This window comes from Oryctolagus cuniculus, chromosome 15 (assembly GCF_051225735.1).
Source record: "Oryctolagus cuniculus isolate XC-2025 breed Fujian yellow rabbit chromosome 15, ASM5122573v1, whole genome shotgun sequence".
Taxonomy (NCBI): Eukaryota; Metazoa; Chordata; class Mammalia; order Lagomorpha; family Leporidae; genus Oryctolagus; species Oryctolagus cuniculus.
In genome coordinates, this window is record NC_142881.1 from 11,023,555 (window position 1) to 11,049,198 (window position 25,644).

Below are 25,644 nucleotides of genomic sequence, written 5' to 3' on the forward strand. Positions count from 1 at the left end.
GCCTGAGCCGCAGTTGAAGAAACCGCTCCCGGACTGGACGGAGGCGGAGCAGAAACTCAGGCGGAGCCAACAGAAGAGCATTAACCATGCCTGGCGCCCTTCTGGGACAGCCCCCTCGCGCGCGGCACTCTGGGACTTGTAGTTTGCTGCCCGGCCCGCCTTTGAGCGTCGCTTTTCTTCTTCCGCTCGCCACCCAGCACGCTGACTTCCTGGTTGCCGCACGTCCCCACGTACGACTACACTACCCAGAAGCCTCTTCTTCGCGTCCAGCGCGGCGCGGGCGCCGGTCGGCTCCTTGGGACTACAGTTCCCAGAAGTCCTCTGGAGAAGGGCTTCCCTCTCTCACTTCCAGGACCACAATCCTCAGAGCTTTCTGCTTCCCGGCGTTTTTGTTTTTGCCCGATCCCCTCTCTCGCTGGCTGGGCTTCGGCGGTGACGTGACCCGTGTGGTGGCCGGGCTCCGGGTTTCATCAGCGGCCCCTCTTTCTCCCTCCCCTCGGTTATCCCCGTCGCAGGCCGCCGCAGCTGGCCTGAGCGGCGACCTGGCGGGCGGCGCCTGCGCTCTGCCTCGTTTCCTGCCTGGCTGGTGGCGGCGGCCATTTTGTTCATCCTCCTCCTCCTCCTGCTCCTCCTGGTTGGAGCGCAGTGTCCGGAGCGGGCTGGGGGGAGAGAGCCCAGGAGCCGGGTTCGGTGCCTTTTCCTCTGTCCCCAGCCGGTGCCCGGAGCCCCCCTCCCCTTCCTCCCCACCCCCTCCCCTCCCCAGCCCTGCCCTCCCCCTTGTCCCGGGATCGCTCCGTCGCACCCACCATGATGGAAGACGACGGGCAGCCCCGGACTCTGTGAGTACCCGAGACTGGGGGTGCCGAGCGCCGAGAGGCCTGGGCACGGCGGGACGCCGCGGGAGGGGGCAGGGGGGCCGGGGCCGAGGTGGGCTGGCCGGGCGGCCCTGCGGCCGGGGTGGCGCGGGCGCCAAGTGCATTCCTCTCATCTGTCCCCGGTTCCTTGGGAAGGAAGCCCTCCCTTCCCCCAAAGACGGGCACTTCCTGGGGTCCGGGGCCCGTCTCCGCCTTGCCGTCTCGCGCTCTCTGCACCCGCTGGGCAGGCCGGGTCGCTGCCCGGCTGAGGCTGTCAGGCCCCGGCGCGCTCCTGCGCCCCCTCGGCTTCGGGGGCCCCGGCCGGGCCGGGCCGGGCCGGGCCGGGCCTGGCGGGGGTGGGCCCGCGCAGCGAGCGCTCACGCCCTCCGGGTCCTCTGCGCCTGCCGCCCCGAGCTGGGCGCGGGCAGCCGGGGCCCCCGGCCGCCGCACGTGCCCCCGCCCACGCTGTCAGCGCCCGGCGCCCGCTACTTTTGAAGCGCCCGGGGGACGCGTCTCGCCGCGCGAGCGTCTCCCGTCTTGGGTGGCGAAGTTTTCTTGGAGCGCTCGCTGGGCTGAGCTGACAGCCGGTCGCTGTCCCGGTGTTGCCTCTCGCCGGTGTGCGTGTGCGTGTGCGTGGGGACCTGCGGAGGTGCACGAGTGCCGTGCGGGGCGTCTCGGGCCGCGTTGCTGTCGGGCTGTGCCGAGGCCCGGTCCAATGAATGAGTTCCGTCTCCCGAGCGGTGAATCCGAGTTTCCTACGGGAGAGTGATGACTCAGCGTTCGCGCCCCGTCTTTCCCCGCACGTTTTCTTTTTAAGCTCGGGTGGTTCCTGAGCAGTGTGCAGGCAGGCGGGCTGTGCCTCGCCGCTGTGGCGCGGAGTGGGCACGTTCACTGGGCTGTGCCGGCTGTCGGGGCGTTACCTGGGGCTTGCACGCCGTCGGGTGGGCAGCCGGGAGGTGGACAGCCCCTGTTCGGGAGTGATGGGCGGTGGAGCTTTTCTGTGGCCTTGAACTCTGTTCCCGTTCCTCTGAAGCCTCGCTGAAGCACTTGCCGTCCTGTTTGGGGAACTGAGGCCGCCTGAAGGAGGACTTCTGTGTTGTCTTCCATTTCTGGGACAAACTTCACATTTGTCCTTCAGCTTCTGTGGAAGACTCGGTATTTCGTTCAACGTCTACTTTGATGGAAGCGCTGGAAAGCTAGGTTTAGTCCCCAGCTCGCTGGTCCTTAACCAAGATAAGCTACATTGTATCTAAAACACGTGAAGTGTCACGTTGCATTGTAATAGCTATTCAGTAATTGGTGACTTCTCAAGCCACCTGTCTTATTAATAGTATCCATTTCTTCCAAGAGGAATTCCTGGCTTCGTTGTGCTAAGTAATCGGCTTTTGCAGCATTTTTTATTCACCTGTGTATCCTTCCGTCTGCCTTGTCCAGCAGCTTCTTTGTTGCCTCCTGCCTTTGCCTTCTCCAGCTGTGTCCTTTCTGGGAAGCACGTGTGAACGGTTTACAGTTGTCTAGAGTGTGACTTGTGTGCATGTGAGTAAGCATCGTGAGCGCTGTGGTCTGGGCGGTCAGTGTTTCCTCCTCCTCCTCCCACTCCTCTCTGGGGGAGGGGCGTTTTTCAGACCTGTGCTGTTGTGCCTTGCTAGGTCTTAGCCTACCGCATTTCCTTCCCTGCATGGAACATAGGAGATGCTCAGTGTTTTACAATTATTAGACTTCTTCCATTAAATTAGTGTTTAAGTCCTGATTGGTTTAGATTTATGCAGGCGTTAAGGTCCTATGTAGTATGTTTAGTTTTATATTTTTAAAAAACTTTCAAATGTAAAATCTTGAGATAAAAACAAACGTTTCACAATTGGGACTTCTGTCAGAGCTTAATAAACATAACCCATAATAGTTTTTTTAAAGATTTTATTTATTTTATTTGAGAGTTAGAGTTACAGACAGTGATAGGAAGAGACAGAAGGTCACTCCCCAGATGGCTGCAACCGCCGGAGCTGTGCGGATCTGAAGCCAGGAGTCAGGCGCTTTTTCCTGATCTCCCACGTGGGTGCAGGGGCCCAAGGACCTGGGCCATCTTCTACTTTCCCAGGCCACAGCAGAGAGCTGGACTGGAAGTAGAGCAGCTGGGACTAGAACCAGCGCCCATATGGGATGCCGGCACCACAGGTGGAGGATTAACGTAGTGCGCCACTGTGCCGGGCCCCCATAATAGTTTTTAAAAGTGTACATTTTACATATTTTTTCTCCAGGGATTCTTTTAGGTAAAAGTAACATAGAAGCTAGTGATTTTAGAGGTTGATATCTAGTAGAGATTTTTTTTTTTTTGACAGGCAGAGTGGACAGTGAGAGAGAGAGACAGAGAGAAAGGTCTTCCTTTGCTGTTGGTTCACCCTCCAAAGGCCGCCACGGCCGGCTGCGGCCGGCGCACCGCGCTGATCCGATGGCAGGAGCCAGGTGCTTCTCCTGGTCTCCCATGCGGGTGCAGGGCCCAAGTACTTGGGCCATCCTCCTCTAGTAGAGATTTGTTTACAGAGATCCTATATTTTGCATTATGATCTATGAATTTGATTTTCAAGTGTCTAGTATCAAACTGTTTCTTTAAAATGCCTGTGTGTTGCTAGTGAGGTTTTTTTCCTGCAGACATACACAAACTAAGACATATGGTTCTATCTTCAGAAAACAATATGGTGTTTATAGCCTAGGTAGGTTTTTAAATATTCATTACCTACAGTATTACTAATTTATTGGGTGGTATTTAAAGTGGCATAGAATTGCTTTGATGTTGAGCCTAAAGTTGTTTGTCATATAGTTTCTTTAAAGGTCAGTTTTCTGGTGTTCTTCATTCTCATTTGACATTTATTTTGGGATCTTATGTACTGGATAACTTGTGATCTAAAAAAACAAACAAGATCATGCTGTGTAATACTGGTGCTGGGAGTGGCCTGCCTGACACCTGCCTTGTAGGACACGTTTCAGGCTTGTGTATAGCTTTGTAGTGCCGTGATTCGATTTATGGTTTATTTTATGTATATGTGTGCACATATATATATATCTGCATATGTATACACATATATGTATGTATAGCATTGTATGTCTACAGTGAGACACTAAATTATAATGTTCTGTTGTGTAAGTTTTTTCAGTCATCCAGTGTATTAAAATCAGTAGGGATCGTGGATCTGGGATAATAATCATGTTATGCAATGCCGTCCTTTAAGGCCATTCTTTGTCTCTGATAACTCAGTCAAAAGGAGGAACTAAACTAATGATTTACAGTATAATCTGAACATCTAAATAACAAGAAAATACTACGGAGTCACAAAACTGACTAGCTATCCCATGGGATTTGGTTATATTGTGGCTATAATCGCACTCCTCATTCAACTTAATCATATTATCTGTTGTTCATAATGTGTGTGTGTGTGTGACTGTGCCTCATGTATGTAACCAGCTTCAGGAGTCTCCTCCACCCTGCCTCCTTCCTAAAAGCAGATACTGACCTGTTGAACAATTTAGAGGTCTGTTGAAGGATGTTGCTGCAAAACCTCCTCTTTATAGAGACTTGTCAAGAACAGAAACAGACATGTTACTTTCATAGGGATTTAGCCATAGTATTTTGTGTAAAAGGTGCTGGTGGCTTCAGCCTGGGTAGGGCTATCTTTTCAGATTAAGAGCACATTCAGTGTTGAAACATGTCATTTGTCTTCTAAAAGGCATGGTGTTCTTTTTTATTTATTTTTATTTATTTATTCGAAAGACAGTTACAGTGAGAGGCAGAGCCGGGGGAGGGGTCTTCCATCTGCTGGTTCACTCCCCGGATGACCGCAATGGCCAGAGCTGTGCCAATCTAGAGCCAGGAGCTTCCTCCGGGTCTCTCATGTGGGTGCAGGGGCTCAAGGACTTGGGCCATCTTCTGTTTTCCAGGCCATAGCAGAGAGCTGGATCAGAAGTGGAGTAGCCTGGACTTGAACTGGTGCCCATATGGGAAGCCAGCACTGCAGGCGGCAGCTTTACTCGCTGCACCACAGCACCAGCCCCACCATGTGTTCTTAACATAGAATTCTGCCCAGGTGGACTTAGGAAGTAGTTTGGCAATGTGAACTTCTGCCTTCTTTGCAACTGCCAAGTTTCTAGTGTCCGACTGTATTTTAATACTGGTGTTAGGGATAAAGTTATCATTTTCAGTTTTTAATACTTCAGTTCCTGTTCTTAGAAGACAAAATAGGTTTTTTTAAAAGATTTATTTATTTACTTTGAAAGTCAGAGTTACACAGAGAGAAGGAGAGGCAGAGAGGTCTTCCATCCGTTGGTTTGCTCCCCAATTGGCCGAAACAGCCAGAGCTGCGCCATTCCGGAGCCAGGAGCTTCCTCTGGGTCTCCCACATGGGTGCAGGGGCCCAAGGGCTTGGGCCATCCTCCACTGCTTTCCTAGGCTGTAGCTGAGAGCTGGATCAGAAGTGGAGCAGCCGAACTTGAACTGGCGCCCATATGGGATGCCAGCACTGCAGAGGGCAACTTCATCTGCTATACTACAGTGCTGGCCCCAACAAAATAGATTTTAAAGTATGCCTTTTCTTTCTTAATTCTTCCTTGAGTTAAAAATCATTTTGGAATTACCTAAGTGTTTTTTCTTTTGAACTGACCTCTCAGTACAAGAAGTTGAGCTATTACTTTCTGTTAGGTTCAAAAAAATCAGGTAAAAATTATATTTAAAGTTTGGAACTTTATTTTATTTAAAGATTTATTTTATTAATTTGAAATGCAGAGTTTAGAGACAGAGAGAGAGGGAAGGTTTTCCATCCACTGGTTCACTCCCCAATTAGCCACAGTGGCTGGGGCTGGGCCAGGCCGATGCTAGGAGCCAGGAGCTTCATCTGGGTCTCCCATGTGGGTGCGGGGACCCAAGCTCTTGGACCATCCTCTGTTGCCCTCCCAGGCACATTAGCAAGGAGCTGGATCGGAAGTGGAGCAGCTGGGACTCGAACTGGCATCCATATGGGATGCTGGCGCTGCAGGCAGAGGCTTAACCCGCTGCGCCACAGTGCCGGCCTGAGATGATGTACTAGGTAAGGTATTGAATATTTTGTTTCAAATACTTTTGTATTTATTTTGGGGCAGATTATTTTATGCTAATATAATAACATTTAACCAGCATAGCACAGTGTTTTAAAAGCTATAAAATACGTCTCTGAAGTGTTGTGAGGCATGAATTATAGAACTCTGTAAAAGGAAGGCCAGTTTGGGGCCGGTGGCTGTGGTGTAGCAGGTTAAGGTGTTGCCTGCAGCATCCCATGTGGGTGCCAGCTGCTCCACTTCCAATCCAGCTCCCTGCTAATGTGCTTGAGGAAGTAGTGGAGGGTGGTTTAAGTCCCTGGGCCCCTGCCATCCACATGGGAAACCCAGAAGTTCCTGGCTCCTGACTTCCACCTGGCCCAGCTTGTGGCCATTTGAAGAGTGAACCAGCGGATGGAATTCTTGCTCTGTAACTCTGCCTTTCAAATAAATAAAATAATTAAAAAAAGGGCAATTTGAAATTTGGATAAAAATGTCCTTTCTATTTAAGATGTTCTTCATGTTATAGAATACAGTTTCCATTAGTTTTTCAACCTTAGTTTGCTGTTTTTTGTTATTTAACTCTGTAGAGACGTTTGAAAAAAAAATGAAAATGTATCATTGAATTTTTCTGTAATTATTTCATGATATTCTAAAGTTAGATATTAACATCTTGATTTTTGGCATCAGCACTAGAAATATGAATTGGTAATATATCTAAATGTACCTCTAGAAGTTCTTCAAAATCTATGACTGATTAGCAATAGATTGACTTGAAACAAAAATCCTATTGAACAGCAGCAGATTTTATCGTGACTGTTAAGTATGGAAGGTAATGCCCATGAAGTTTTTCCTGAGCAAATGCATGTTTAAATGGTAGGGCACATTTTAAAGTATTTAAATCACTTAACATTTGTTATTAAAATGATGTTTTAATTTTGTTACCAGATAGCTGCAATATGTGAAACTCAGATTTACTCTTCTGTTCTCTTAGAGATGAGCCCTTTAGGTTAGATGAGCAAAGTTTCTGAGGATCAACATCATTTGCTCGTTTTCCTTAAATGTAAAGTACTCGTACAAAAAGAAATTATTCCATGGATGCAGGCTCACAAACAAACCCCTGAAGGTTAAAAGGAGCTAGCCATGGTTTGTGGCTGCTTCGTAATCCTGTAACCTTCAACAGCTGCTGGGAAAATGTTGTCACTGTGTTGGCTACCAGTGGGCTAACTGTGCTTCAGTTTTAAGGAAAAGACAGCATCATGGACCATGGTTTGCCTCTGGGTTAGTCTTCTAGTTAAGTGACGTTTGGATGTGTGTTTCAATGTTATAGAGCAAGTACACTAAAATTTAGTACCCATTGCAATGAAATTCTTACTTGGAAATTTACTACTTATTCTTAATTGTATTTTTTTAACTTATCCTTAGCTTTTCAGTCTGTTTTTCCCTTTTAGAGTGTTCATCTTAAAGCAATTATGTGTTTAATATGGCAGTCATGTTGTAAGGCTTATTTTGGTCTTGGTTCTCAGTTTTCAGATGCTGTATATATTTTTATAGTTAGAAAAATTAAAATTACATCTTTTTAATTTCCAGAAGATGCTATGCTAAATTTTACAAATATTCTTTGGCTTATGGGGTTGTTGGTGACAGCAAGTTTGAGGAATTATATGTTGAATTAAAAGTTTGGCAGTTTATTGAGATAACTTAAGATAAATCCATGAAGGGTCCAGCACTGTGGCGTAGTAGGTTGAGCCTCTGCCTGCAATGCTGGCATCCCATAGGGGTGCTGGTTCAAGTCCAGTCCAGCTCCCGAGAAAGCAATGAAAGATGGCCCAACTGCTTGGGCTCCTGCACCCCCGTGAGAGATGCAGATGAAGTTCCTGGCTTCGGCCAGGCCCAGCCCTGGCCATTGCAGCCATTTGGAGAGTGAACCAGCAGATGGAAGATTTCTCTCTATCTCTCCCTCTGTGTAAATCAGAGCTTTCAAATAAATAAATCAATTTTTTCTTTTTTTGACAGAGTGGATAGTGAGAGAGAGAGAGACAGAGAGAAAGGTCTTCCTTTGCCGTTGGTTCACCCTCCAATGGCCGCCACGGCTGGCGCACTGTGGCCGGCGCACCGCGCTGATCCGATGGCAGGAGCCAGGAGCCAGGTGCTTTTCCTGGTCTCCCATGGGGTGCAGGGCCCAAGCACTTGGGCCATCCTCCACTGCACTCCCTGACCACAGCAGAGAGCTGGCCTGGAAGAGGGGCAACCAGGAAAGAATCCAGCGCCCTGACCGGGACTAGAACCCGGTGTGCCGGTGCCGCTAGGTGGAGGATTAGCTTGTTGAGCTGTGGTGCCGGCCTCAAATAAATAAATAAATCTTAAAGAAAAAAAAAAATCCATGGTGCAAGAGAAACTGAATGATCATCTCTGGGTGGTGAAGTGGTGCTCACTCTTTCTTTTAACTTACCTGTATTTAAAATATTTTGATATGAAGTATGTATGTCCGATTTGTAATTAGGAAAAAAACCATCTTTAAATATCCATAGTCAGGGTATATCTGGATTTGTTAATTTTTCTCTGAATTTCTGAAGAAATCTTTTTTTTTTTTAAGATTTATTTATTTGAAAGAGTTACACAGAGAGAAGGAGAGGCAGAGAGAGAGAGAGAGAGATGTCTTCCATCCACTTGTTGGCCGCAACGGCTTGAGCTGCGCCGATCTGAAGCCAGGAGCTTCTTCTGGGTCTCCCACGCGGGTGCAGGGGTCCAAGGACTTGGGCCATCTTCTGCTTTCCCAGGCCATGGCAGAGAGCTGGATTGGAAGTGGAGCAGCCGGGACTAGAACTGAGGCCATATGGGATGCTGGCACAGCAGGCGGTAGCTTTACGCACTACGCCACAGTGCTGGCCCCAAGAAGTCTTTATGTATATATTTTTTTTATTAAGGGTATTGGAATCAGATCCTTAGTTTTTTTTGTTTTTTTTTTTTTTTTTAATATTTATTTATTTATTTGAAAGGTAGAGTTACAGAGAGGCAGAGACAGAGAGAGAAGTCTTCCATCGCTGGTTCATTCCCCAAATGGCTGCAATGGCCGCAGCTGAGCAGATCCAAAGCCAGGAGCCAGGAGCCAGGAGCCTCCACTGGGTCTCCCATGTGGGTGCAGGGGCCCAAGGACTTGGGCCATCTTGTGCTGCTTTCCCTGGCCATAGCAGAGAGCTGGATTGGAAGTGGAGCAGCTGGGACTCCATCGGCGCCCATATGGGATGTCAGCAGTGCAGGTGGCTGTTTTACCTGCTAGGCCACAGTGCTAGCCCTGTGTTTTATTTCTGACGTACATAAAGATGTATCTGATTCTGATGCATCTGAGATGAGGAAATTTTAATGTTTTACCCTGCTGTCCTAAAACAAAGCAAGACATGTAATTGCCAGTAATCTTATTTAGCAAACAAAAAGAACCCTTTGCCCTCTGTGCTTTTTGCTATAATTTGAATAATTCTGAGTGCTTTGTTTGGGAATCTAGGATGAATTCACTTCATTTCTAATGTCCCTTTCTGATTGTTATAAGTGAATCATGTGCCATATTTATGTGTATGTTATAAATTATTTTGAATGAGAAATTGTGATTATTACGTTGAAACTGGTTTAAAGATTGAATGAAGTGATTGAATTGAGAGAGTATTATATAGAGTACAGAATAATATACTTTTAGAGCCTGCAAAGCCCTATGAATTTCTTCTTACAGTATCTTCAGAGTGGCATCTTAGTGGCCCAATAACAATGGTTGCTTTTCTAAACAAGGGTTAGTTTTACTTTGATAGGATCAGTCTTCATTGGAAAAATTCTGTTGAAGACAGAGGAAGTTAAAATGAATGAAAAGATGATTACTTAAACAGTAACGTATTAGAGCTAAAGGAATATTGCTGATAAACTTTTTTTCTTCTTTGTATACAGATACGTAGGTAATCTCTCCAGAGATGTGACAGAAGTCCTTATACTTCAGTTGTTCAGTCAAATTGGACCCTGTAAAAGCTGTAAAATGATCACAGAGGTAAGGTCTTCCCAGGTACATGTGCCGTCAGTCAGCATGGTGTTTAACATTTGAGATGTTAGTGTCATTTTTAAAGTTTATCTTAACTCCAGTTGCTTTGGTGGAGAGATTTACTTTGTTGACTTTGATTTGGCTGACAAACTAGGCATCACTGGCATTTTATAGGAGAGAGCTGTTACTCTCATGGTCTTTCTTCTTGATGTAGTTGTCATCAGATGATTGTGTAAAAAGCTTACCTTGAAGTGGTAAAAAATTGGATAGTATTTCATATAATTCAGATCAGACTGTTGATGATTCAGTAGCATACATTTGAAGTGCAGGAACTGGTGGATGTAAAGGAATGCTGGCTTGTTATGTGCAGTGCAGTACCGTGTGTCTGGAGCGCCTGTAGCAAATACTGATGACTGAGCTGCTTTATGTACATAGGCATTTAAATTGTTAATCATGTTGTCCTTTTTTCAAAGAAAACTTTTTATACTTGTTAAGACTCCATAGATGTGCTCCTAGAGTCGTGTTTCTGTTCTTTCCTTCTTTGTCACTTTGTTTATTCATCAGTTTGGGTTTTTTGTTGTTTTGATTATTTACTGCATACCAGGTACTACGGTAAGTGCTAGGGATATAGTGGTGAATAAGACAGTTCCTAACTCTGTAGAATTTTACAATCTAGTAGGGAAACTTAAGAGTTAGCAGGCACTTAGGATATAGGATAATAAATGCTATGGATGCAGATAGCTTAAAGTACTGTGGGAACACAGAGAGGGTGGCCTTAGGTAGGGGAGACTTCTTGGAAGAGTGAGTGCCTAGCCTGCCACCTGAAACATTAGTAATTGAAACTGGCTAGACAGGAATTTGGGGAAGAAGAGATTCCAGTTAGAAGGATGTTGATCTAGACGAATAGAGAGGGCAGGGGTGTGTGGAGAGAAAGGGAAAATAGAAGTCATAGCATAGTTGGAGTTTAAAATGAGATTAGTCCTAAGAAATACCAAGAGTGTTTGGAATGGGCCAGAAGCTGTGTGTTTTGTCCTGAGATGAGGAAGAGCAGGAGAGGAAAGAAGCTGAGTTTACTAGTCTAGGTAAGAGATGATGAGGGCTTGTTCTTTACAGTGGTTTCTGAAGAAATAGAAGTAGATAATTTTGGGTTGTCATTTGGAGGTAGAATGCCTAAGACTGGATTGGCTGTGGGATGTAAGGGAAAGGAATAAATCAGGAAAGATCTTAAGATTGTTAGTAGTACAGTTGTTTGGGTGGTAATGCTATCTACTAAAATGAGGATGACTGAGGGGGGACACAGGACAGACAGGGGAGTGGTGGGGATCAGGAGTTCTGTTTTGGAAGTGTTAAGTTTAAATTAGATATCTAAGTGAGCATTACATGAAGGCAGTTGGGTAAACTAGTGGGAACTTTGGGGAGACCAGTGCTGAAGCTGCAGTGATGTTTGAAGCCATGGCCCTGGATGAGATCATCCAGAGAGAGAGGTGGTAGAGAGGAGTAGAGGGACTGAGGTCTGAGTCCTGGAGCTGCTTGGCATTTGGAGTGACAGTTAAGGGTTTGTGTTAGGAGAAAATACTACCTTCTAAAATACTTTGGGGAGGAAACAGGATGATAGAGTAAGGAGAAGGGAAAGTGTACAGGGGGAGGATAAGGGCTGGCACTAGGGTGTAACAGGTAAAGTCGTAGCTTGCAGCACTGACATCCCATATGGGCACCGGTTCAACCCCGGCTGCTCCATTTCTGATGCAGCTCCCTGTTAATACTCCTGGAAAATGCAGTGGAGAATGGCCCAAGGACTTGGGCCCCTGCACCCACATGGGAGACCCAGGTGAAGCTACTGGCTCCTGACTTTGTCCTGGCCATTGCGGCCATTTGGGGAGTAAACCAGCAGATGGAAGACCTCTCTCTGTCTCTCTTTCTCTCTCTGTCTATGCCTCTTTGTAACTCTTTCAAACAAATAAATTAATTGAAAAATAAATTAAGGGGGAAGATAGTGGTCAACTATTTTGAATTCCTCTTGGAAGTCAAGGACAGAAAGGAGATCCATGAGGGTGATAGAGAGGTCATTGGTGAGTGGGACTGCAGTTCTGGTGGCATGGATGAGTTGGAAGCCAGCAGGATTGGGTGTAAGAGTGAGATGACAAGTAGAAAGAGTCACTGGAAAAATTTGAGAAACATTTGATAGAGATTTATTTTCTTCGATTTTGAAGATTTATTTATTTGAAAATCAGTTACAGAGAGAGGGAAAGACAGAAGAGAGCTGTCTGCTGGTTAATTTCCCCAAATGGCTGCTACAGCTGGGGCTGGGCCAACTCAAAGCCAGAAGCCAGGAACTCTGTCTGAGTCTCCCTTGCGGGTGCAGAGGCCCAAGCACTTGACCATCTCCTGCTGCTTTTTCAGGCACATTAGCAGGGAGCTGGATTGGAAGTGGAGCAGCTGGGACTCAAACCAGCACCCATATTGCATGTTCGTCATAGACAGCACCTTGACCCGCTATGTCACAATGCAGTGGCACCCAGCGTTTATTTGGTGAAACCCTTGTGTATATGTAGCCATTTGAGAGGTTGAAATGATTTTTTATAACTTACCATAGTCTAGAAATAGTTACAAAAAGTTATAAAATCCTGTTTTTCTGTTTGGACATTCATGCTATCTAACAAATTAGTAGCAACACTAAAGACATGACTGATATTTAGATTGTCACTTAGTGATGGTGTAAACGGGAAGCTAGCTTCTAAAAGGCATGAACTCTAATAGAGTGTCTGGCATCTAGGCATTTATTTACCTTTCATAAATTTCAGTATATGAAAAATCTCTGATTTTTTTCTTTAGATTTTTTTTATCATGGATTATAGCCATCCCTATGTGATAAATGTGCATTATTGATTCTAAGGCAAGCTGAAATTTTAACATCTCTGACAGGATGTGACTTGAAGATCAATGGTCTTAGATGAGATGCAGTGAGATGTGAATATGTAAATATATGGGGTGTTTATTTAAATATATGTGTACAATAGTTCCCCACTTTCTCCCTTATTCTTGATTTCTCTTTCCTCACTTTCAGTTATTACCTGTGGTCAGCTTTAGTCTGAAAACACTGAATGTTAAATTCCAGAAATGAACAAGTCATAAGTTTCCAATTGCAAGCTGCTGTACTCTGTCTGGGACATGAATCATCCTTTGTCCAATGTGTGTAGGCTATAGGTGCTACCCTCCCATTAGTCATTTAGAATCTCTCTGACTCTTCAGATCAGATCAGCTGTACCACAGTGCTTATGTTCAAGTGTTCAGGTAACCCTTATTTTACAATCTAATGGTCCCAAAGCATTTGGTAGTGATGCTGGTAATTCGTATATGCCAAAGGGAAGGTATAAAGTGTTTCCTTTAAGTGAAAAGATGAAAATTCTTGTCTTAATAAAGAAAAAAATTATATACCAAGGTTGCTAAGATCTACCATAAGAACAGATCTTCCATCCATGAAATTGTGAAGAAGAGAAAATAGATTTATACTAGTTTTATTGTTGTACCTTAAATTGCAGAAGGCATGGCTGCAAAAGAAGGTAGAAAATTCATGTATCATATGTCTAGGTAAAACAGTGTATACAGGGTTCAGTTTCAGACATTCGCTGTGGGGACATACATACACACACACACACACACACACAAACACAGCCACTTACATTGAATGGGATCTGGCCTACTACTAGTTAGATACATTTGAAACCAGCATGCAGAAGTAGATTAGTTTTGTAAAGCCTGTGCCATTGTAGGACCTACCATTGGGCCTATTGGTGTAATGTCCCTTAGAAACCATAAAGGAAGAAGAAATAGGAGTAAAAGGAAAATTGATCAACACAGTTTTAGCTTACTGGCTTTTAAATCCTTTCTTTAATGACTATGTTTGGTGAATGTTAACATTTTAAGAGAAGTTTAAGTGGATATTTTTGTTTGGAGTCTGTCCCCCGTGTCCTTTCTCTGTCTCTGAAGAGTAGCATTCACAAGACAGTACAGTTTTGTATGACAGCCTGTAGTTTGCTTGTCAGTATTAATGATCCCACCTTTTTTCCCCTCAAGGAAATGCCTTCTGGTTGCTTCACCACTATTGTTCATACGTCTTATTTTGGATTTTTCTTCTAAAACTTTGCTGGAATGAAAATCAGTGGTTGTTGAAAAGATCTTTATTTTATCTGGTATTTTTTTCTCTTGTAAGTCCAACTAGAATTCCACATTTTAAATATTCTTTTAGGGCATTTTGCATTGAATAGTGATGAGTTTTTACCTTTTTGTAAAAAGTATTTTTGAATAGTTGTGCAGTTATCCAGTATAGATTGCAGTTTTATAAAAATTCATTTCCATTTTGGTGGCTAGGGGATAATATTGCTATAATTACATAGCACTATTTCCAAGCATCTTTACAAATACAAATGTATTTGCCAGTTATCAAGTGTAGTGTTTGTAGAATACATTTAATAACATTTTTATCAGTGTATTTGTGATATGAAATTATAGCTTCATCTTGGAATATTTTATTGACACATTTTCAGAAACTTTCTTCTTGATCACAAGTGTGTTTTGTGGTCTCTGAAACACCAAATTCAAAGTATAGAGAATTTCTGGCACATAAGACTGTAAGAAGAAGATAGAGAATTCATTTCAGTTGCTAGTTGTGCATCTTAAATTTTTGTTTCTCTCTTCATATTTTCCTTATCCAGAAAAGCATACACACACACACACACTATACATATACTAAGTGTAGTGTGTGTGTATAAAATCCAGTCTTTGTAGCTGTATAGAGTACCCTCATTTGTAGTATGAGTCCTAGTTTTGATCAGGAGTATATTGTATAGTTGGTTCGTTTCTGTAGTTTTTATTCTAAGGATGGTGGTGCATAAGTAGAATTTCTTTTTTAAAAATTATATTGGAAGAGAAGTGCAATGGCAAGGAGTGGTCCTCATAAAATCTGAGTTTGGAGATTTGTTTGGTGTAATACAACTCTTGTATTTATCTTGTACTTAGCATGCTTCACCAGAATGCCGTATTTTCATGTAATACTGATGATGATGATGATGATTCTGTAGTTCTGTTCCAAGTAGAGCAGTGCTCTGAGGTGCAAAGTCAGGGTTAGCTGTAAATCATATTTTTAAAGTGTTAGGCTTTCGTAAGCTTATGCAATCTCACCTTGTACATTCCTAGCTGTCAGTAATGTTTTTTCCTGGATTTTCTTCTCAGCAACCCGATAGCAGAAGGGTCAACTCTTCTGTTGGATTTTCTGTTTTGCAGCATACAAGCAATGACCCATATTGCTTTGTGGAATTTTATGAACACAGAGATGCAGCTGCTGCATTAGCTGCTATGAATGGGAGAAAAATTTTGGGAAAGGTAAGATCATAGAATGACGATGTCTTATGAGGACAGTATTTGCATGTCAAATTGGTTTGTATTCTTTCTTAGCAAGTTTTTAAATGGATATTCATCAGCAGAATGATGGTTTTGCTTTATTCAACTTGGTGGTTTTACAAAAATAATCCTGCTTGATAGATGATTTAATAAGTGGTAAGTGTTACAGTTCATAATGACATGCCTAATAATTGTATTAAATATAATCTTTGTTTTTAGGAGGTCAAAGTAAACTGGGCAACAACACCAAGTAGCCAGAAAAAAGATACCTCCAGTAAGTACTTCTGCTGCATTTTACTGTGGAGGAGTTCTGAAATTTTCCTGGCGGCATTACCAACTTAAAAAGGGTTTTTCCCCCATTTGTGTTGCCTTGGAAGAGTTTAGTATTGGACTTCTTAAGTATTTCATTACCAAATGCTTTATTTTCAGATCATTTCCACGTGTTTGTTGGAGATTTGAGTCCAGAAATTACAACAGAAGATATCAAATCAGCATTTGCCCCCTTTGGTAAAATATCGTAAGTATCGTGATCAGTACTACACTCAATAGTGACAGGCAAAATTGTATATGATTGACTTGTATTAGAATTAAGATTTTCTTTCTCTAGTTAGTGTGATTTTTTTTGTTTTTGTTTTTTTTTTCTTTTTGGTTCGTTTTTTGAATAGTAGATGTTGTTGAAAATGTTAATGTCATCTCAGTGTTTTTGAGCTCGTGTTTTCATCTAATCCTGTGTATAATATGTTAAAATTTTAAGTGGTTATGTTTGTTATCTTTGAAACAGATGTTTAGGTGGTAAAACTTAACATAAAGTCCAACTTTTTTGTCAAATGTTTTGAAAATTAGGTGATGAAAGATAATGGGTTAATCAAATGTAAATGTGATATATACTGTGTATTAAACTTTTATGGGCAGTTTATGAAGTAAAATAGGCAAGTCCTTGGGTATATTGCGGTTACGTTGGAAATGCTTGTTTAATTACAATGATAAATGTGTTTTGCTATTTTAAGTATAAATGAAAAGTAGTACTATTACAATATTAAAATGTTTCAATGTCTGAGTTGTAAATGTGGGAGTAATGAGATTCGCTGTTGTTAGTGATACTTGATTTCTCTAGTTAGAGGGTAAATGTGGTTTGGCTTGATATTTAATAAAATGTGTTTAAATTTTACTGTTTATTATTTGATCAAATATTTTGGAAAATTAAAAGTGGTTATAAGTTCTATAAAATGTTTATCACAGTTTATCTTTCTGAGTAAAATCAATTTTATTCTGTATATTTCCTGTAGATTTGAATTAAATGTTTTAGTACCACTTTACAGGAATGTTTCATTTAAGAACAACAATTTTTTTCTTTATACAATTTGTTGTTCTATAGAATTAACTTATTTGAAAGAAAGACTTAATTCTTTAATTTTCTATTTTGATATTTGCTTTGCTTTTTAATCTAAATATGGTAAGTAGTACTGTTTTAAAAATCAGTATAAAATAATACAGGTTGCTGTTTTTCAATCTTTATTTATACCTGAGACCTGCAGTTTTTCTAAAGTCCAAGTCACAATTAAAAGTAATAGCATTCTGGTTATTTTGCAGAATTGCTCATAAGAATGGACAGGATCTTGAAGGCTAACTGCAAGGAACTGTGCACACTGGAACTCAGTTGTAGATTTTTTTCTCATTTCTATTTATTCTTATTATACATTATTTATATATACATATTTTAGTATTTACATTTTAACATTCTATATTCAGTGGAGTTCTATATTTCCAATCATTTTAACTTACTCACTAAAATTTCTGTGTAAATTTGTTGTTTTCGTACTGGTGTGCTTAGCATTGTTGTTAGTTTTTTATTCTCCTTTCTTAAATTTCTGAAAATGTCAATTTTTCAAAATTTACAGCTGCCCAAACTCCAAAATGATGATAGAGAATTGACCAAGAAAAATAAAGAAATCTGTTAACAGGCCATGTATGCCTTTTTAATTCCTATTTTTTCCTCTTTTTCAATTTTTTAATATTTCATATATTTTGTATCACTAGGCAGAAGACATTTAACTATTTATAGAGATTGCATGGTAAAGTAGTTAGCATTGTTACAGTAATTTATAGAATCAGTAAACCTTAGAGGACACTAGCAAATAGAATATTAGCAAAGGAAATTATTGTTCCTATTAATCTTCAAATTTGAGCATTTAGTTTAGAAAGCACAGGCTATTTGATTAGGTTGCATGTTTATTACATGTTTTTGTCCTACTGCTTTTTTCTAACAGGTAAAGAAGCATTAGGGAGAGTTCAGGAATGGCTGTAGTTAATTAGGGCTAACTGGAATTTTATTTTAAAAAATGCTCACAATACAGTGTGTGTGGTTCCTTTTAGTTTTTATTTTGGGGGTGACTCTTACTCCCCTCATTTAGCTGTGCTTCTTTTCACAGGGATGCCCGGGTAGTTAAAGACATGGCAACGGGAAAATCCAAAGGCTATGGTTTTGTATCTTTTTATAATAAACTGGTATGTTCTTTGATCTTAATTTAAATATTTAACTACTAAGAGTATTCATTAGTTAATAGTATCTTAAACTTAAATATGCTTGGATGTTAAATATAACACAATTATGTATTTTTGAGTATGTTTTCATAATAGAATATAATTCATTTTCCTTTCACAAACTTGGGGAAATAGCTGGAAAAGGGTGAATTACATTGTGAGGAAGGCTGTGAAAGATGCATTTGTGCAGTGGTGGAAGTGAAGCCCCAGACTCGGTAATGAGCTAATCTGAGAATTTAGAGGTGAGGGAACGATGCAAATCCCAGTTTTAACTCTTCCTTTTAAATTACTATATATACTTTATAAACAGGGTGTTAGTAACTACAGCAAATTATGTGAATGAAACTTTGAACAACTCATCTTGATTTTTTCCCCCTGTAATCCTTAAGATCGCAGTCCCAACATGTAAGCATCTGCGATAACTGTAACATTAAAGAATAGAGTAGACCTTGATTTTAGAACAGTTTCAACAACTTAAATTACATCTTAAAATAGGTGTCTTAAATTACCTGTTTATTGGGATGGTAAGATAAAGGGCCTGAGTTGTATTCTATCTTAGGTTATTTGCAAATTCACATTAATTTGGACAATTAAATTAGTTTTTTATTGAAAGCCATTTTATAGCATTCTAACTCATAATTTAGAATTCTGTCTTAAAATGAGTTTTTAATCTTGTCATGGTCATAATTTATTACATTAGTCATAATACATTACATATTAATAGAGTATAGTATGGAGTTTTGGCGTAGATGATTTAGATGATAATATTAGCAAGTTTGACTTTTTTTTTTTAGTAAAAATTAAAAATGAGCCATACACTCTAGATTTTACTCTATGTGATGGGATTTCTTTCTGTTTTAACTTTTCATTCAAATGTTTACATATAAGAAATAAAAAATATTTTTGACTAATTAGTGGGATTGTTATTTTTCCCTGTGTTACTTGAAACATAATAAAATTTCCTTTACCTGAATTTAAATGTTCATATTTTAAAATCTATTAATAAAAGTAAGTATAATGAATCACTCAAGTTTAAATCATTTTTCTTATTGATAATAGTTAGGTTTTGTTTAAGTTTCGTGAATTCATTTGCAGATGAGATTTTTTGGATCCAGCAGTGCTAACATTTTACTTTGTCTTACAAACTACTGTTTTTTTTTTTTTCGCTTTAGGATGCAGAAAATGCTATTGTGCATATGGGAGGTCAGTGGTTGGGTGGTCGTCAAATCAGAACGAACTGGGCCACACGTAAACCACCTGCACCTAAAAGTACACAAGAAAGTAAGTTCTATATGTTAGAATTATGGATCCTTCACAAAATCACATACTAATATAGTCTTTATTTATAAATATTAGCATAGCAAGACTTATTTTATCTTGTATTTCATGATCTAAAATGATTGCACTTTGGTGTAAGTGATTTTCCGAGTTACAGATCAGCTGGCTATATCTATATCAAATAATGATCATCAAGAAAAAAATTTTTTTTCTTCCCATTGAGGCAAATCAGTAGTGTGCGGTAATTAACAAAAGGTAGTTTTATAATAACTCTATAATGGTCAGCATTTTCATTTTCTTTCTATATATAGATAACACTAAGCAGTTGAGATTTGAAGATGTAGTAAACCAGTCAAGTCCAAAAAATTGTACTGTGTACTGTGGAGGAATTGCTTCTGGGTTAACAGGTACGGTGTTTGGTTTTCTGGTCACCTCTTCTGTGGAGCTTCATCACTATTAGGAGTTTCATGATCTCAATGAACCTTAAATGTTTTTATTTATTTGTATCTTGTTTTCTAGATCAGCTTATGAGACAGACATTTTCTCCATTTGGGCAAATTATGGAAATAAGAGTTTTTCCAGAGAAGGGTTATTCGTTTGTCAGGTAATATATTATATGTAATATCATTATCATTCTTATATTCATTCCTTTGTTACATTATTTGGTCTCCAGGATATTTTTATAAAGATTTATCTTTAAAAAAGGATGTTTTTTTTTTTTTTAAAGATTTATCTTATTTGAAAGGCAGAGTGACAGAGAAGAGGAGTGGCAGGGAGATGAAAAGATCTTCCATCTATTCCCAAATGGCTGTACCAGCCTGTGCTGAAGCCAGGAGCCTGGAGCTCCCTCTAGGTCCCCCATGTGGGTGGCAGGGTCCAAAAGATCTGGCCGTCATCCACTACCTCCCAGGTGTGTTAGTGGGAAGCTGTATCAGAAGCAGAGCAGCCAGCACTCAAACCAGCACTCTGACATGGGATGTTGGCATCTCAGGCAGCACCTTACCCTGCTGCACCACAGCACAAGCCGTTAAAATAAAATGAAAGCACACGATGACAACACCTTAATGTTTTCTTCTCTCAGATTTTCCACCCATGAAAGTGCAGCGCATGCCATTGTTTCAGTGAATGGTACTACGATTGAAGGACATGTGGTTAAATGCTATTGGGGTAAAGAATCTCCTGATATGACTAAAAACTTCCAACAGGTAATTCAATTTTTCGTAGCACTTTTAAAGTTTCCATCTTACATATCTACATAAAAGCTTCAGAAACTAAGCAGTAAATAATGTAAAACAAATAGCTACTTTCAGTTGATTGTATTAATGCTATTTCAAAATTGATTATTTTGTGGTATTAACTGAATCTTAATACTTTCTTTTCACAGGTGTCACCACCCCAATAAACTTAGACAATGATAAATAACAGAGTCCTATTCACTCACATAAGGGTGCTTACTTAGTTTTACTCTTCCTTGTCTCCCACTCTTTCTTCAAGTACGGTGTTTATTACTTGCTTCCTAAAACAATAATTTGCTTTTTCCTAGGTCGACTATAGTCAGTGGGGCCAATGGAGCCAAGTGTATGGAAACCCACAACAGTATGGACAGTATATGGCAAATGGGTGGCAAGTACCGCCGTACGGAGTATATGGGCAACCATGGAATCAACAAGGATTCGGAGTAGAGTAAGTTTTTTTTTTTTTTTTTTAAGATTTATTTTTATTATTTATTTGAAAGTCAGAGTTAGAGAGAGAAGGAAAGGTAGAGAGAGAGAGAGGTCTTCCATCCGCTGGTTCACTCCCCAGTTAGCTGCAATGACTGGAGCTGTGCTGATCTGAAACCAGGAGCTTCTTCTGGGTTTCCCGTGTGGGTGCAGGGGCCCAAGGACTTGGGCCATCTTTACTGCTTTCCCAGGCCATAGCAGAGAGCTGGATAGGAAGTGAAGAATCCAAGACTTGAACCAGTGGCTATACGGGATGCTGGCACTGCAGGTGGCGGCTCTACCCACTATGCCACAGCGCCGGCCCTGAGTAAGTTGTTTTGAGTCTTTCCTAGTGTAGAAGCAAATAAGTTCCTAAAATAGAAATAGGAAGTTTGTTTTCCTAAGAAGAATCTATTTAAATTATGTTACTTGACATAAGCATTATAGAAACAAATTAATGAAATGTGATTTATGATACTAAAAAGTTCCTATTACCTAGGTGGAAAGGGAGGTTGGAGTACTTGTTGTATCTAACTGTCTCTAAGCAGTTGGTAGGATTTGATTTACATATCTAATATATATTTGTTTATTTTTTGCAAGTAAAAGATCTTTGTCTAGATATGTTCAGAAATTTATGTGACACAAAGTAGCTTTTTTTCTTTATTGATAGAGTGGGTTGGTCCCTTGTAATTTTTTTCCCCAGGCCATCCCAGGCCTTTGTTTTACTGGATGCTTTTTTTTTTTTTTTTTTTTTTTTTAAGATTTATTCACTTGAAAGTCAGAGTTACACAGAGAGAGGAGAGGCAGAGAGAGAGAGAGAGGTCCTCCATCCAATGGTCCACTACCCAATTGGTTGCAGCGGCCGATTGTGAGCAGATCCGAAGCCAGGAACGAAGAGCTTCCTCCGGGTCTCCCACATGGGTGCAGGGGCCCAAGGACTTGGGCCATCCTCCACTGCTTTCCCAGGCCACAGCAGAGAGCTGGATTGGAAGTGGAGCAGCCGGGTCTCGAACTGGCACCCACATGGGATGCCGGCGCTTCAGGCTAGGGTGTCAACACACTGTGCCACAGCGCCGGTCTCTAGATGTTTCTTTTGAGATTGTTTCCAACATGAGATTTTATGTGTAAAACTTCTTAGAAGTTGATAGACCATTTATGCAGGATGTGATGGATAACTTTTCGAGGCCAGCATTGTGGTGTAGCGAGTAAAGCTACTGTCTGTGACAGTGGCATTCCATATGGGTGCTCGTTCATGTCCTGGCTGCTCCACTTCCAATCCAGCTCCCTACCAGTGGCCTGGTAAAGTGGTGACAATGGCCCAAGTACCTGGGCCCTGCACCTTTGTGGGAGACCCAGCTGAAGCTCCTGGCTTCTGTCTGGCCCAGTCCTGGTCATTGACAGCCATCTGTGGAGTGAACCAGCTGATGGAAGATCTCTCTCTCTCTCTCTTTCTGTAACTCTGACTTTCCAATAAAATAAATCTTAAGAAAAGTCACTTTTGGGTATTCTTTAGAGATGTTATCTTACATATATATAGTTTCTAAAATATTGTAGATGTGCTGAGTTTTCTATTGTCAGTTCTGTGGTTAGGCTTGCTTTGATTTTTGTGTTAATGTGTAGGTAATGTTCTCTTGTTTTGTCTTCCAAGTCAATCACCTTCTGCTGCTTGGATGGGTGGATTCGGTGCTCAGCCTCCCCAAGGACAAGCTCCTCCCCCTGTAATACCTCCTCCTAACCAAGCTGGATACGGTATGGCAAGTTACCAAACACAGTGAGCTGGGACTCTAAGCAAAATTGTAATTCATGATAGGCTTCGATTTCCTGTGACACTCTGAAGACATGAAAGTAGACATCGGAAAATGAAAATATTTATTTTAAAAATTGAAATGTTTGGAACATTTAGCACAGCTTTGCTTTGGTGAAGGACACATGTCTTCTAGTTCTGCCTTTTTAAGTTTTTGTTCATGATGGATATGAACATGATTTTTCTTTGTGTACAAAAACTAAAATAAAGTCAATAAAGACAATTCTGACTACAAATTTTGATATGATAGGAGAAATGAGTAATACATTTTGATTCTTAGATACTATTCCATTTTTATCTTGCTGTTCAGTATTTTAACTCACTGTGTTTTTAAAAGAGCAAAAAAGGGAGGATCGTGAAAACCTGGGAATCACATATAAGTTCATCTTGAAACCTGATACTCCCCTCCCCTCCCCTGAGGTGGACCACATTTGAAGTCAGCAGAGAAAAGTGTGATATTCGGAAGAAATGCATGATTTTGGAGTCGCTTTGGAGGAAATACTTACTTTCTCTATGCCTAAAGAAACTGAAGCCAGACTGAAAATTTGCAACCTAAATAAGGAACAGCATTGTCTTGAGTTACTTGAGGAAATATTGGTGGTCCACATTAAGACATATTTTTAAAACTTCAAAAGTGTCGGTTCATAAAACTGTAGTATACTACATTTCATTTTGGGGGGAAATTCCAAGTATGGTGTTTGTATTACAGTCAGACAGTCATACTTGTGCTTTTACATGAAGTTTAAATGATATACATTGTAAATATTGAATAACTACAGTGTTTAAAAAGCATGCTTCAACATAGAAGTAGCAGCAATGTAATTATTTGGAGTAACACTTAACATACTCCACTGCATTGGATGCAGTGGGTCGATAAGAATGTTTTTAGACTGACGTTTCCAAGGTTGGCTACTATGTAAAATTAAAGTTACACAAATTGCTACACAGAAAAAGCCTTAATTTTAATTTCATAAAAATCTTTGATGCATTAGTACATTCTAAAATGTCATTGAAAATTAATTTTTTTCTTATTTTTTGCTTCACATTATTTGGTATGTAAATACCTTAATTAAAACCTTGTAAACCAATTTCAAGGTTCCTATAAGTTGTATAGTTACAAGTGTTTTTTAAAAATCTTGGGGTGTTTTTAAAAATTAGATATATTTTGCCCAAGAATTTTTTAACAAGATTGCTAAAACATCTTATTTAGACAGTTCGATGTACCAATTTATAATTGGATATTCAGTTTAAATAGTACACAGAGTTGTGACTTTTATTTTTAAGTTTTTTTCCTTGTGGGTAGTATGCATGGGATGACAAGCCTGAGCAGAGGCTTGAGTTGTGTGTGTGCAGAGTTTGTAAAAGTCAATTGGGAAGGGTGAACTTTGCTTCCCAGATACTTTTCAGGCTGTGTGGGTAAAGTCTGCCTCAAATTTCTATAACACAGGAATGTAAAATAGCTACAACACTATGTATCTGAATTGTGACAGCTAGGGGGTGCAAATGTTTTGGCAATGTATTGGAAATGTTGGCCTGGGCACCAAAATGAGAAAGTTCTTTCCCCTGAAGTAGTGAAATGCACGTGGCACCCACAAGTTACTACTCATGAAACATTTCAAGTCTTAAAATTGAGCTTTAAAATAATGATGGTTTTATAAATTGGTGACCATAATGACTTGGGTATTACTTTGCCTCTTTCCCCACTTAGAAATCTAGCCAAATGTATTCAACATAAAAATTAAGAGTCTGGAGTTTTTCCTCATGGGCCAGGTTTTTTATGGCTCCTTAGATTTAACCACTGTAGTCTCTGATTACATGTGTCTCTTATGAAATCTACCCTTATTTCTTTTGTTCAATGTCTTTGGGAGATGTTTTTGGAAAAGTTATTTTATATTTTATAGGGAGAACACTTAAGAAATTAATTATGCCCCAGAGTTAAAAATTTCTTGAATGTATGTGAAACTTGAACAACTAAAGATTTTTTTTGATTGATAGATAAGGGCCTATTGAATTCTCAGTTTGCTTTTTATGGTCTGCCCATAAATTAAGTAGCTTATTGAGAGAACTAACAGCTGACTGTAGCTGTAGTATTTCCTGGTTGTGTATTCTATGATTTAATAAAATGATCCAGACTAGTTATATTGCCATAGTAAACATATGACTGAAGTGTCCTTTTGTCTTAATCTGAAAGCGAAAAAGATCTCATGATCAGTTAATGGAAGTTATTTCATGCTAAATGGTTTTAAACTATAAAGTTACTTATCCAAATGAAATGCACTATTTAAAAAATATGACTGTCAAGCTAACAGAGACTCAACACTTCTATAACACAGAGTGGAGTGAGTGCTACCTTGATCCAATTGAAGCCCAAGAATTGTTGCCTTTTCTTTCCCATGTTCCTTAGAAACAGCAGCAGAGATTCTTAGGCATGTAAGGAAATGTGTGTTACGGATTTCTTTGGTTGATGTGTTTCTGACCGCTATCTTTGCCCCAATCATCTAACTAGTATTTTCCCCCATGCCATTCCCACTTGATTTTATGTCTGCTGGCAGTGAGAGGCTAAAATGACTGGCCAACTGAAGCCAAAGCTGTAAACCACAGTTGAAGTAAGTCTTTTCAATAAAGACTAGACAATATAAGTGGCTTTTTCTTATTGTCGTTTATTACATAATTGTTCCTTCTAGGCCGTGAACATGAGTGATTGGGTTGTAAATCATCAGTAAGGTATGTGGAGTGTACATCTATTTTTCAGGACTTATTTTTGTATTCTGTTTAATTGTTAAAAGTTAATTAGTTTTGTTAAATTAAAATTTTATCTGTGAATATGCAAGAGTAGAATTTATATGCTTCTAGAAATGTGTTCTGTTGAAAGTTAATATAGTAAAAGCTCATTAATTTGGGATTCACCAATATATAAATTACCATGTCTAGGTTGATCTTTGATAGTATAGTACTATGAATAATGAATGTGCTTGACAAATAGGAAAAGTA

At 40.3% G+C, this 25,644-nt stretch overlaps 1 protein-coding gene across 12 annotated transcripts; it reads left to right on the top strand.

The window, feature by feature from the left end:
- Positions 1–323: 323 nt before the first annotated feature.
- Positions 324–25,292, top strand: TIAL1 (TIA1 cytotoxic granule associated RNA binding protein like 1). 12 transcript variants are annotated; one of them, XM_051824234.3, is made up of 13 exons: positions 366–839; positions 5,797–5,926; positions 9,846–9,942; positions 15,214–15,312; positions 15,550–15,604; positions 15,760–15,847; positions 17,760–17,835; positions 19,044–19,152; positions 19,461–19,556; positions 19,669–19,753; positions 20,231–20,354; positions 20,693–20,832; positions 22,498–25,292. In XM_051824234.3, exons 3-13 carry the CDS (start codon positions 9,931–9,933, stop codon positions 22,622–22,624), a joined length of 1,011 nt encoding a protein of 336 aa, XP_051680194.1. In that variant the 5' UTR covers positions 366–839; positions 5,797–5,926; positions 9,846–9,930; the 3' UTR covers positions 22,625–25,292. The 12 variants fall into 12 exon arrangements, 9 of the variants coding, with proteins under 9 accessions (XP_051680191.1, XP_051680192.1, XP_051680196.1 ...); XM_051824233.2 differs by having other exon boundaries at positions 376–839; positions 15,163–15,312; XM_051824231.2 differs by lacking the exon at positions 5,797–5,926 and having other exon boundaries at positions 324–839; positions 15,163–15,312.
- The last annotated feature ends 352 nt before the right edge of the window (positions 25,293–25,644 follow it).

Bases quoted from the DNA above. Each gene is read 5' to 3' on its own strand.
- TIAL1 (XM_051824231.2), top strand. From the start codon at position 808: ATGATGGAAGACGACGGGCAGCCCCGGACTCT. The intron at 9,943-15,162 runs GTAAGGTCTTCC...TTTTCTTCTCAG, and splicing joins GCTGTAAAATGATCACAGAG to CAACCCGATAGCAGAAGGGT. The intron at 19,557-19,668 runs GTACGGTGTTTG...CTTGTTTTCTAG, and splicing joins AATTGCTTCTGGGTTAACAG to ATCAGCTTATGAGACAGACA.